The following is a 13,560-nucleotide window of genomic DNA, read 5'->3' as shown; positions in this document are numbered from 1 at the left end:
ATTGGGCCAGTCAATAGATAAATTCTCAGGTGGTTGAAAACTACCTACATATAGGATATACGGATCATCACCTGGGCGAAGTGGACTTTAAAGGAATCAAAGACCGTACAATTTCGTACTATGCTGATGAAAAAATACGTTGCTCCGCTTTTAAGGAGATTGGGGGAAAGCGCTGGCATGAATCACTGGTATGTATGACTCCAAAAGCCGCTGCTACATGCAATAAATCTTTATAAATCTCCATTATTCTGTAAATAAGGGGTATGATGTACTCTACATACATAAATTAATTATGTTTCAGTGATGATTAAGTATATACTGATATGTAGCAGCAGTAACAAGCCTTTTAATCTTGGCAGGTTTGATGTGCAGAATCATACAATCAATTTAAAGCCGTGGGTGATCGTTCAGGCATTAAGAGCTCCAGATCCAGGAGACTAAATAGGTAAGGCATTTTACGAGTACATATTCCGGTTTCTCTATGCTCTGACCGAGCACAGATATTACCGTCTTCTTACATATTAGCCGCCGAGACGCATAAACAAACCGTCCCAACAAGCGGAACTACCCGGTCAGCCCCCCACAGCACATCGATGTATGTATAATACAGGCCTTTAAGTACTTCTTGTACCACATACATACATACATGAAGGTATCTACGTGCTGTTCAGTCTGTTCGTAGGCTGCAACACTAGCACTGCCACTGACTACGAATCGTGTCACAACCGCAACGTCATATGTAGACCACCCTCCATATACATATCTCTTTTCGTCCACGGTCTTCTCACCTACATACACTACATGTAGCTATGTAACCAGGCAGTCTTATGCTAACTTCTGCAGAAGCTTCAATTCGAATAAAGTCTGTGCACTCCTTCCTCCCTTACAGCTTCATGATCCAACGGTTTCATCAAATACCATAATTTTACCCACCAATTAAGATAAAATGCCTTGGCTCACGCTCTTGATGTCGTGTCGACGCCCAAGCCCCCAACAGAGTCTAACAGCATAGACTACATCTGAGGTGGCAGCTCCTTCGTATCTACTAGTGCAGAAGATCCCGCTCAGTAGAAAACATGTCTCCCGTCTCTCGGTGAGTGTGAATCTTTCCGGCAAATTAAAAAATGGACAGGAGAGATTGACTAAGAGATAGTCTGGTACATTACTTCACTTAGGATCAAGATGCTTCGGCTTTCTATTAATCATAACCTTAGGGTCAGCGGCTACATGGATAACAACAATTTGGGTGCAAATCGGGGCGATCAATCGTCAGAAGTCTTCAATGACCTCTTGTGGTTCAAACGGTCATATGTACCCGCAAAATATTGCGAGTGACTTCTTGGCCGTATTGTTTTTTGACTAGTGAACGGATACATTACCTACATACGGTACTAGATGTACTATCTATTTATTTTTTTCAGCTCGTTACAACCTTACGTAATAACAGGACGTTGAAATTACAGGAAATAAGAGCATATATCGATACAAAAAACTCATGCAAGGTCTAATGATGGAAATCTCTTCTTTGACCGGTGTAGCGGCGAGTTCAACCTCGTATTATAAACCTTATTACTCAAAGAGAAAGAAAAAAAGAAAAAAGAATTGGTGCTGTACTTCTATCAATAGTCAAATGGTCACGCGTCATGACTGCCATTTCGGTTCCAGGACCAATAGCTGGTATCCTACATCAACCGTGGAACTTTTTACACCAAAAGCAGTGGTTATCAGATATTTCCTACTGCACTGAGTTTTCTCTGTTGACTCTGGGTATTGAGTAAGCTTTATATTATCTGAATATCACAACCAGTGTTGGTTGGGGCAAATTCGTATATGAGCTTGGCACTACGAGCAAATAGAAGGTGTAAATACTACATGAATGTAAGTCTGCCTGCTCTAGAGAGTAAGCCCATGGGCTTATGTAAGGAAAAGTGTAGGCGGAAGTCCAAGGGAAATGATAACTACGTACATGTAGTGGAGTAGTTGAACGTTCTGTGCAACATGCATGTGCCCGTAGCTTGAGTGGCCAGTTAACAACCATCATTTCCACCACTACAGTCGTCTCTGGGTCAACGACGAAACTGGCTTGATGGCGAATAGGCTAATTGAAGATAATAAAAGCTAACAAAAGCGCGCCGACCCCTTTGCTTTGACTGAGGACCATCAGCCCAAAGAGTAGTCATCCGTTATCGAGCCAGGTTCGCCGTTGACCCAGAAACGACTGTACTCACCTTGCCAATGCTTGGTAAGCGGCAATTTAATCTGGCAGGGGAGTACAAGGCTCTGGGATTAAGTGAGTGAACGGATCCACACCAGTCAACACCCCATTTAGTTCACTCACTTAATGCCAGATCCTTGTACATACATATATATCAAACAAGTTGCGAGCATTTATTAAAATGCCAAGATCTCATTTGATTGGCGTTGGTCAATAATCAAGGGTGTGTATGTAAATACCAGTTATGCGTATATTATTGCACCTATGGCTCGAGAAGCTATGGTGGGTAGGTGTGTAAACTTCGGCGTTTGCAGCCAATCAATCTATAGGAATTGGGAGATCTACCCCCATAATGGTACTAGCGCCTAGCCTGACGGTGGAATTTTCTCTAATTCCCATACAAAAAAAGTTCCTCTGAAGTTGACACACCCACCCCCTATGCCTTCTCGCGCCATACGTATAGGGTTTTTCTCCAGCGTTTAGAAAGGGATACTGGAGCTCTGGGGAGGGGCATGAAGGGGGTTAAATAAAGTCACCTTTTCTCTCTTTGAAATATGTCGGTTGTCCCTATCGTCTCGAGTTTGGTGTGCGCGCGCTTGTTGCAACATCTCGAGGAGCCAGTACTGTCATTCAAGTTGATAGATGAGACAGCCAAGCCAGTTTTACCTTCAATTACTGGTCAAAAGGTCCCTGTCCGAAACAGCAAGAAAATACATAGGAGGAAAAAGAAATGGTTTTATGCATCTGTGCCACTGGACAGCACAGTATGGCCAAAAAGGGAAAGGGCTGAACAAAGCTCCAAGCAGCATTCCTTAGGGCAAACTGATCCTACAGCCACCGTTGCTCATACCTCTTCTCCAAATCTCTTCTGAACACCCCAGAGCAAAATCCAGCAGCAAGAAAAGAAAGCCCATCATTCCGATAATGATCACCTGCGAAAAACTTGGGGCGTTGGTAGTGGTTGGACTTGGGCTTCTACAACATGTCGGCGCTGCCAATATGTGGATGGGGATGCCAATTCAGGGGCGTTCAGGACTATTCGAGAGACAAGTACTTGACTGCGGCGAGGGGAGGACTCCGTGTGGGAATGCTGGATGTATGCCAGTAGACAGATGTTGTAACCCCGACGGTAAAGATAATGCATGTAAGTTCTTCCTGTCAAGTGGAGCCCAAGGCAATGATTTACTGACTTGAGTTGTTGTATTCAGGGGTCTGTGGCGAGAGCGAAGCATGTTATACTATCTCAGAAACAGTTGATTGTTATTTAACGTAGGTGTTATGAAAATTCCAATGTTTATCAGAGAGGTGAGAATTAAGCTAACTAATTTTTGTGATAGTACGGCCACGGCTACTGCGACACCAACAACAGTTCGTGAATGTTATGACTACACTGCTACTGGCTGTACCGAGTGGGTTGGATGCTTCAAGTGGTAAGTAAATTTTTAAACATCCATTTCGTTATTCATATATACCGTACGCTAAAAAGTTCGACCATAGCTTGGAAACTGCCGCTCCCTTCTGCTATACTAGGAGCGCTACAGGCACGACCGACATTTGGATAGTATGCAATACCGTCGGCGGAAGTGACCCGGCTATTGGCAGCGCAACCGCCACCAGAACTGCCACCAGCAATGATTTCTCCTCGACGGCAGCTGCTGTCCGCCTCACTGCCAGTTCTGCATCTGGCTCTACAAGCACTCCTGACCCCTCCTCCCCTACTGCAACTGGAGAATCTGGAGGGAGTACGTTTTCTAGCGGTGCGATCGCTGGCATCGCGATCGCTGGCTTTGCCGCAGCCTCTACAATTGGGGTGCTTGCATTCTTGCTCTACAGGAAAAGGAAGAACGCTCAGCAGTCGCAGTCGCAGCCGCAGCCGCAGCCTCTGATGAACGATATTGATCGCCATAGTGATATGGCGAAGCACGAGCCCGTGGTAGAGTTGAGTGGCGACGCACCGCATCCGCAGATGGAGCTACAAGAGTTGGACTCTTATCCGATTAAAGACCGTACTCCGTCCTCGGGGCCGAGTGAGTTGGTCTGATCTGATCAGCTAGCTAGCTAGCGGAGCTCAGTGTGTTTATGTGTGTTTTTCGTTTTAAATTTCTTTATAATTTACTACATACTTACCTAGCTAGCTAGCTGGAAACACAACTATAGAGTCAAGAGGGGTTTTGTTTCTGTAGATAAATTTTGGGTTATACTCTCTTTATGGTTCATTTTTGTTTACGATTTGTTTGTTGTTTCTTCCTACGGCAGGCTGTGTTATCTGGTTTAATTGGCGGTCATCATATGTCACTCGGCTGTATTGATAGCTTTTGAATTATGTAAATGGAATTAAATGAAAACGGATTATATTGAATACCAGCCTTGGCGTCGCCGGTCGTTGCCATCGCATACATATATCCCTCGATTCGGCGAACGTCATTAAATTAAATTAAAAGCAGACGCAGGCACACAAGCCATCTCGGCTCGTTCCGAGGTGGCCAAGGCAAGTTGTAAAAATTAAGCTTTAGATAAGCTTAATATGTGTGGGCGTTACTACATGTACCTATTACTAGGGATGGATTTAATTTGTGATTAATGTTTGCGTTTCTACTTATAATCATCTAGTGCATGATCGACTTCCCGTAGGCGTTTAGAAGCGGTTTTGATGGAATTTGGAGCAATAAAATTTACAAAGCAATCTTTCGTCTGAAACCTGAATCGAGGGGGGAGGGGGGGAGTGGGGGAGCCGGAGGGGTGCATGCGTTCAGCTTAGGGATTGGTTGCAGCAACCAAAACCACAGGTTACAACAACGTGAAGGCGTTCTCGTCCAGATTGAAAACTTAGCTCCTAAATCTCTTCCCAATCCTTACAGGAAGTCATCCATTACAGCATTTGCACCTGTTCACCGCGTGTGTCCCAAAATGCCTCACTCCTTCAGGGTTAGGGTTTCTATCATCTTGGCAACGGCAAGCTCCTTCCTTCTTCCTGAATGTACTCGCGCGGCCGGTTTGAAGTCGCCCAAAGAATTAAGGCGAGTAATCCGGCAGCCAACAAGAGCTCGCCTTTTTTTTTGCAGTCTTTGGACCACTTGCCCCTTCTGTATGAGCGGCTTCAAACCGGCCGCGCGAGTATGTAGTTGGCCCTCATGTATGTCGAGTATGTAGTTTTTTCCAATGAGCTATTATTCCCAATGGAAAGGGGGACTATGTGCCAGGTTTTACAGGTATCAGAGGTGAGCTGGAGACCTCCATAAGGTATTCTGAGCCAATATAACATACCATTTAACCAGTACAGCAGTCTAGGTACGTTACATACGCAGCTCGGTGTCATGCCAGGCTAATCTCAGCACTGTAGCCTGCCATCCCTCAGTCATCATCATACCCTCATCCCATCCCTCCCACCCCATCCTATCCCATCCCGTCCTCAACTCGGCATTCAGGCCGAGAGACAGAAAACGGCCGGCTCGCAGAACTTCTGCACTATGCGTGCGCGAATAGCCATTACATGGATCATGGGGTATCACTCGCCGTGTTATATAAGGGGGATTTGATCGGGTATGGCCCAGAGGGGGGGAGGGGGGACTGGCGTCAGGGGTTCCTTTCTCCGCTGAGGAGCGTACGGTTCGCTGGGAAATGATCGGCTTATATCCCCCTACCTGCAGTAGGGAGCCAATGCCTCTCGGTAGTGTACTAGGAATGATAGGTCGAGACCGGCCTCTGCCACCCCCCTGGGACCTAAGGCGGTTATTTCGGCCATCCAGCCGGTCTCACATGAGATACGCTGTTGAGATACCATTTCAATGCTGCCTACGGCGGCGGCGTGGGGTGGGGTGGTTGTGCATGTGGTGCTGGTTTCTAGATGCAGCTGGTTGTCAGCGGTGGGGTTGGGTGTGGCCCGTGGTGTTGGGCACGAGCCTGTTCGAGACGAGCCTGACTTAGAGCTCGAGCTGGCTCGGATTGTGCAAACGAAGGCTCGGGATGTTCGGGCTCGTGAGTACATATGGCTCGAGCTCCAATTAAAGAGCTAAAGATGGTCACCCCGATGTAAGTTTCACTTTTAAGGAGGAACTCAAGGGGTTTATCTTCGTTATATTTTTCCAATTTTGCCATTACTGATAGTCGAGTCTTTCTAATACTAGTTCGAGCTGGCTTGCGCTCGTAAGAAGAAGAGCTTGAGGTGTTCGAGCCGGCCCGGCTCGCGCCCAACACTAGGTGTGAGTTTGCAATTGAGGGGTAGGTGTACATGTAGGATTAGGAGTGAGGGTGCATGTAGCTGCAGATGCACGTATAAATGAGAGGGTGTGAAAGTGAAAGTGAAAGTGAAAGTGAAAGTGAAAGTGAAAGTGAAAGTGAAAAGTGAAAGTGGGGTACAGGTACAGTTGCGATGCCGTGAGGCCAAGAGTGTAGGTGCGAGGTATTATATATTACATAACGGGCACGAGACGTTTACATCCATACCCTCTAACAGCGTGCTTAGACACAACATATCACTCGGACCTTACGGGATATATTATCAGTTAGGTTCATATGTGAGAAAGAGCAAGAGACAGAGAAACACCAATTGAGAGCGGTCAGAGACACAGAATAGCTACATCCTCACATATATCCTCACACACATACACACACGCACACGCACACGCACACACCCAACCCCAAACATCAAAGATCACAAAGCCAAAAATCCAAAGGTAAATTCCACAAGATCCTATATAAACCATATTCAAATATACAAAAAGCCCCCCGTTTTTTTTTTCTCCCTTTCATTTCATCTCCATTCCCCACACTACAAAAGATACCTCACACTAACCTCTCCACCGTCCAAGCCCTTGCACACAACCTCCACCACCTCACCGGGCACGATATCCACCAAGTTATCTTCAAACACCACGCCCTCTTTCGACGTCTCCAGTGCCACACCCTTGACTGGGACTTCAGCGCTGATCTTGACGATGTCACCACAGACCTCTGTCTTTAGGTGTTTGGGCTTTTGGAGCTTGACGTATCTATTTTTCACCCAATGTTAGTATCTTCGGCTTGTTTATTAGAAAGAGAGAGGGAGAAGGGGAGGGTTACTTTAATGGCTCCGCAAAGCTAATACGCCGTGCCAGCACCTCTCCATCCTTCACCAGATATGCCCCCACCACAACATCCCGCTCGCCCTCCGCCTTCCCGCTCCATCCCGGGAGGCGCATATCCGCAACCTCCACCGAGCGGTTCTCCTCCAGCGTAAACTCCTTGACAACCTCGTCATACACCTTCTCCCCCGAGACCACATCCCAGCTCCTCACGACGAGCTGCACGCCCTCGACGCCCTCAGTCTTGAACGACCCCGCCCACACCTGCACCCGCTCCTCCACATCAATGTCCACCCGCGTCCACGGGTCCCGCGGCGTCTCAACACGCACACGCTTTATCCCTGTCACCACCGCCGCGAGCTCCCGCTTGATGGTGAAGTAGGCGTGCTTGGGGCGGAGGTAGTAGTCGATGATTGCCCACGACGTCACGGGCCAGCAGTCGTTGATCTGCCACACCAGCGCGCCCGCGGTGTACTCGCGGCCAGGGCCCTTCCAGTCGCGCCGCCACAGGCGGTACGCCGTTGACAGACACTCGGACTGCATCAGCTGCGTGGCATACACGTACTGCTCGAGCGGCGAGAAGGTGTAGCGGAAGTTCTCGACGAGGTACAGCGCGAGGCGGCGCTCGTGGCCGTCGGCCTTGTTGTGGAAGTCGATGGTGGAGCTCTGTGGGTATCGCTCGCCGGAGCCTTCGGGGAGGTAGGCGTCGATCGTGCGGATGTCGGGGAAGGCCTCCATGCCGAATTCGGACACGAAGCGCCCGCCGAGCTTGTCGAAGTTTTGGTATTTCTCCTGCGAGCCGTGCCAGACGTTCCATTGATGGATGTCGCCGACGGTCTGGTCGCGGCTGTCGACGCCGCCCCAGGGCGAGCCTGGGTGGTAGGTGACGCCGGCGCCGTGCTCAGCGACGACGTCGGGGAGGAGCTTCTCGTACAGGTACCTGGCCGGGAAGCCGGACTTGAGCCAGTTGTCGGGGTTCATGTCTTTGGGGTCGTAGCCAAGGTGGTCGGGCTCGATCGATTCGGCGTACTGGTAGTCCTCGTTGTTGCCGGCCCAGAGCACGATGCAGGCGTGGGTGTGAAGGCGGTGCACGTTGTATGTGGCCTCCTTCTTGATCGACTCCCGGAACGACTCCATGTGAGCTGGGTAGTTTCCGCACCCAAAGGCAAAGTCTTGCCACACGAGAATACCAAGCTCGTCACAGGTGTCGTAGAACGCATCTTGCTCATAGATACCGCCGGCCCAGACACTAAATCATTCATTAGCCGAGTGATCACCCATGAAGCCGACCGACCGCCGGGGGTGAGTGCGGTGCGGGAATGAATTATATTGACTTACCGGGCCATGACCTGGTTCCCGTCCTTCAGCAGCTGCAGCCACTCTCTATATCGCTCGTCGCCAATGCGCGGGATGAAGTTGTCTGCGGGGATCCAGTTGCTCCCCCCGCAGAAGATGGGCACGCCATTGATCTCAAAGAAGAATGATGTCCCAGGCTGGTCCTTGAGTTCTCGCTCAACGACCTTGACGGTCCTGACACCGATTGTCTTTGTGACGCTATCAATCTCCACGCCGCTCGCGTCCTTGAGGGTCGCCGTGAACTTGTACAGGGGCTGCGCGCCATACCCATGCGGATACCACAGCTCCGGCTCTTCCAGCGTCAGCGCAGACACAGTGTCATCGCCCTCGGACTGGGCCGAGGACTCGAGGACAGTGGCACCAGACGCGGAGGTGATCTTGTAGTGGATCGATGTCGACTCGGCATTGTAACCCTCGATCGATGTCTTTGCCGTGATATTCGCAGAGCTGAGCGACGATGAGACCGCCGTGGTGATGCGCAGGCTGGAGATGCGCGTGGTGTAGGTCTCGAGTGTGACAGGGCGCCAGGGCCCGCAAGTCAGGAGCGTTGGACCCCAATCCCAACCCTGTGTAACGGCAGCAGAACCGCAACTGTCAGTCCCGCATCAGGCAATGATTGGCAAATCACAAAAAAAACAAGTGCTGACGATCATGCCCCCCCCACCGACAAGAGCTCGCTGATCCTTAACCCAACAACAACAGCAGATTTAGGAAAAGGGGAAAAAAGAAATAATTCCAAATGATTAGAATTAAAAAAAAATGAAAAAATGAAATGAGAAAAGAAAAAAAAAAGACGGACATACATAATGATACTGCGCCTTCCTCACTGCCAACCTACTCGGATCCCCGTTCCAGCATCCCCAATGATGTTCCTTCTCCGCATCCTGCACCTTCTTCCCCTCCAAAAACGCACTCTTAAACAAAATCTCCACACAGTTCTCCCCGTCCTTCAGTACCGCGCCCACATCCACGCGGTGCTCGATAAACATATTATCCGTGCGCAGCACCTCCGCCCCGTTCACCGTCACAACCGCATAAGTGTCGAGTCCCTCAAACACCAGCACCTTGCACTCGCCCTTCTCCGGCTTGTGCGCGCGGAACGTGGTGCGGTAGATCCAGTCCTTCTCGCCGACCCATTGGCAGTCCAGCTCCTGCTTCGCAAAGAACGGATCGGCGATCAGGCCATGGTGGAGCAGGTCTAGATGCACGTTTGTGGGGAACTGTGCGACGGGGAGAAAGCGGTCTTTGTCGGCCTGCTTGAACTCCCAGTTTGCGCCGAGAGCTGTGACGGACTTTGGGGTGGCGGCGGCCATTGGCGGCGGCGGCGGCGGCGGTGGTGGTGGTGGAGGTCGTGTGAGTGGGGTGAGAGGTGAGGGGAGGGAGGAGACGTGTAGCTGGATGTGGAGACTGGTGCTGGGTGTGAAGCTTGGTGGGTCGTGGGTTTTGTTCTGGCGGTTGTGTGGTTTGCGTCTGGAGGTGGGAGTCGTCATGAGGGAGGTATAGCGGGGGGTTATATGGTACTTGAGAGCTCTCTCTCTCTCTCTATCTCCGGATCTTTTGTTTTCGGATGCTCTATTACAGCGTGGGTACACAAACTCACGGCACACGACTTGTTTACCCAGGACAAGACTCTAATTGCTTAGCTGTGTATACCCTGTGTTGCCTGATCTTCTTTAATAAAAAAAGAGGTGATGTGATGTACCGTGATGAGAAGAGGAAGGGATTGATGGAGGGGTGGGCAGGTGGGCAGTGGGCGGTAAGGGGAGAATAGCAAGGCTGGCTGGGCTCCTCGGCGGGTATGGGGAAAGATGTGAACAACCTGTTTGTAAATATCCCTAGCCAGCCAGACCTGGGGAGCTAACCCACTCACTACAACAGCTAGCTAGCAGTTTTTTTTTTTCTCTCCTCGGCGGGGGGTGCGGGCGTGGGGGAGGGGGGGGGAGGGGCATGATTGAGACGGGGGTGGTGGTGGTGGTGGAGAGCCCGTCAATAATAATCCCGGCACTAGCAGTTTTTTGCAAAGGGCCCGCCAGCCAGCCAGCCAGCCAGCCAGCATACCTCCTCGCGCATTTCTGTCGCCTGAACGGCTATGCATGTAGGATGTAGGACAGTACGTACGTACGTATAGCATAGAGAGGTTATGTACCATGTACGTACCTACTTTGGCTCGACAGCTGCTTGCTCTCCTTCCAAAGCAGGGTCGGTCGACGTTCACCGCCCCTGGGTGAGATCCGTATACATATACATATGCATGAGCTTTCTGGTTGAGTATAAAATGTCTTGTTTTTTCTCCCCCCCTCTCTCCACCCCCGTCCCCTCTCTCTCTCACCGGCATCGGTGTAAAAAAAGAAGTAGGGTACAGCAAGCAAGCATAGCTCTATCCATCCATCCATCCATCATCCATCCCGTCATGTCATGCATGGAAACAAAGAAAGAAAAGAAAAAAACCTCCGGGCGAGAGGAAGGGACGGGTAATAACAGCAGGGTGTCTCGAAAGTAGACGTTTCAAGCAATTCGCTGTATCATGTAGTGCTAACTGGCATTCTTCAATGCTTGCTTTGCTTGCTGGCTCTGGTGCTGGCCGCGGTGGTGCTGGTGCTGGTGCTGGTGCTGTCTACCACAACTACCGTACCGGGTGAACAGTGCACACACAAAGGGACAGCTAGCTGGTTACTTGGCTGGCGGTGTGCGGTGTGCGGTGAAGGACTGCTAGCTAGCTACATAGCTAGTAGCAGGCCTAGTGGGTGAATCAAAGTACATGTAGGTAATAGCTAGGTAACGTACAGGTTAGGCATCTAGGGGGCGGGATACGGAGACTCAATTCAATTCAGTACATGGTCCAGTTCAATTCAATTCAATTCGGCATCATTGTCTTGTTGTAGGCATGTGTGTGTGTATCTAGCAGTCTGTTGTTGTTTCGGCATCGGAGCAACGAGGGGGTGGGCGGTGGTGGTGTTCGGAAGCGGCCGAATCACAGGCTGGGGAAGCCTCACGTGTTTTGTCTAACTCTCGGGATTCGGCTCTGACCCCAATATGTACAAATAGACGGGCCGCCGCCGAGCGAGAGACAACTCCGAAGAAGCTCCTGCTGCACACAGTACCTAATCCATCTGTACCTACAGTACCTCTTCTGCCTTGTCCCTGTGCTCCAAACTACTCTACACCCTACACTGAGCATCCATCTGCGCGTCGCTGGATCCGTTTCCCCTCACCTTGGCAGACTAGACATACATACACCAACAATTGAGGCTCAAAGGGAACGTTAACCACCATCTCATCCGACAACCCCTGCATAATCCGGCAGCACGGCGCGGCGCCCCGCAGCTAGCTAGCAGCTTGGTTAGTGTATGAAGTGATTTCTCATGATCCAGATGGATGGGATCAGCAACAGCGCAGTTCACGATGATGTGGAGTGCTCTAGTTACTAACTAAGCCCTACTTGTACGTGTCAGTAACTACATGTACCTATCACAACTGAGCTAGTAACCAAGGCTGAATTGAATTACTTACCAAAAGAAAAAAGAAAAAAGAAAAAAAGAAAAAAGAAAAAGGCCTTTTCGTAATCGTCCCTGACTATCTGCAAATTAATACCTTCCCTGGCCCAGAGTACATATTGTCCTCTTTTTTTTTTTCCGATTGGCCACCCCAGCTGGATGGTGATTTCTCATGACGCGCATATCATCATCTCATCAAATCATAAAATCATCCCTTTAAGCTAGTAATCATCCCATCCTACCCTTAGGTTGTACTCGCGACCAGCAACAAGAACCCGAATATGCAGCTGCAATTCTTTGGTGTATTTTTGACTTCTACTCCAATGGAAATTGCAGATTAGGACGTGCATTTTCGGGTTCTTGTTGCTGGTCGCGAGTAGTACCTACCCAACTACCTAGTTGATTAGAGTAGGTTCTACCGGTCATGTGGAACGCGTATGTGCGACTTCTTTTCTTTTTTCTACTGGCTGCCTTCTTTTACCCTTTAGTTTGCCCTTTTCTTTTCTTTTTTTTGGTTTTGTGGGCGGGGTCTTTTCATAGGGTGGAGAGACGTCCTCACATATGTGTGCTACTATAGATAACTAATATTAATTAGCTAACCGGTGTTCTGGATAATGGGATAATGAGAGATGCTTCTTGAGATGTAGATAGTTTTTTTTTTTTGGACCCGCTATGCAATGCAGGCACGGGACGGAAGAATACTGGTAATATAAACACGGAAACAAAACAAAGTAGAGAAGAGTAGAGAAGAGAGGGGAAATATATAAACCGGGATGATCCAGGACGTCTAGAGTACTTGGTATATGGTGTTTTGGCTGTATACCAGGTATTATCACCGGGTACGGGTGTTCTCCGGTATTGGACTTTCCGTGAGGGAATGGTATGTATGATTGCGAATAACCTGATTGTCAATATTGGAGAGAGAATCTGTGGTTGAGAGTGGATCAATTGGCGAATTAGTGATGTTCCGTTGATAGATTATCAAAGCGCATTCAGACAGTACTTACGATGTGTAGTTCAACTCTGAATACTGTATTAAGGCAGTACTACGTTTCCAATGGCTGTAGCAAAACCAAACTATTGGATGAGAGAAATGATGATGATATTATTAGGACTACTTGAGTTTCTAGCTTTATACGACATAATTGAGGACAGGCTGTCACACCACCTATTCTTCGCCATAAGTTGGCCATAGTTGTAGTATACGTAACTGATAGTCACGTATCTTATACGACAATACTCGTTCCAAGGATACATATACATGTAGTCATTGAAATGGGTAAGAAGACTCTGTAAATCTGCCGCCATCAAGTCTACAGAATTTCAAGCACCGGAAAAACACGGTATAGGTTTTGTTTGTTCTGCAATCAATGGTATTTTGTTTTTTTGACTAGCTAGCTAAAGTGCGGCGTAAATCTTACAAGAGAAACAGAAA

At 49.0% G+C, this 13,560-nt stretch overlaps 2 protein-coding genes across 2 annotated transcripts; one reads left to right on the top strand and one right to left on the bottom strand.

Moving 5' to 3' along the window:
* Positions 1-3,139: 3,139 nt before the first annotated feature.
* LAJ45_05054 (uncharacterized protein) lies at positions 3,140-4,256 on the top strand (the record flags this gene model as incomplete). The annotated part of the gene is made up of 4 exons (XM_046114627.1): positions 3,140-3,359; positions 3,424-3,484; positions 3,553-3,645; positions 3,713-4,256. The coding sequence occupies 4 exons, from the start codon at positions 3,140-3,142 to the stop codon at positions 4,254-4,256; spliced, it is 918 nt and encodes a 305-aa protein (XP_045972176.1).
* Positions 4,257-6,983: 2,727 nt separating this feature from the next.
* Positions 6,984-10,121, bottom strand: LAJ45_05053 (uncharacterized protein; the record flags this gene model as incomplete). The annotated part of the gene is made up of 4 exons (XM_046114626.1): positions 6,984-7,203; positions 7,274-8,524; positions 8,614-9,197; positions 9,435-10,121. The coding sequence occupies 4 exons, from the start codon at positions 10,119-10,121 to the stop codon at positions 6,984-6,986; spliced, it is 2,742 nt and encodes a 913-aa protein (XP_045972175.1).
* Positions 10,122-13,560: the final 3,439 nt, after the last annotated feature.

This window comes from Morchella importuna (genome assembly GCF_003444635.1).
Source record: "Morchella importuna strain M04M26 chromosome Unknown Morimp01GS013, whole genome shotgun sequence".
NCBI classification, from domain to species: Eukaryota; Fungi; Ascomycota; class Pezizomycetes; order Pezizales; family Morchellaceae; genus Morchella; species Morchella importuna.
Note: the sequence above shows the minus strand (reverse complement) of the source record. Positions and strands in the feature narration are given on the sequence as shown.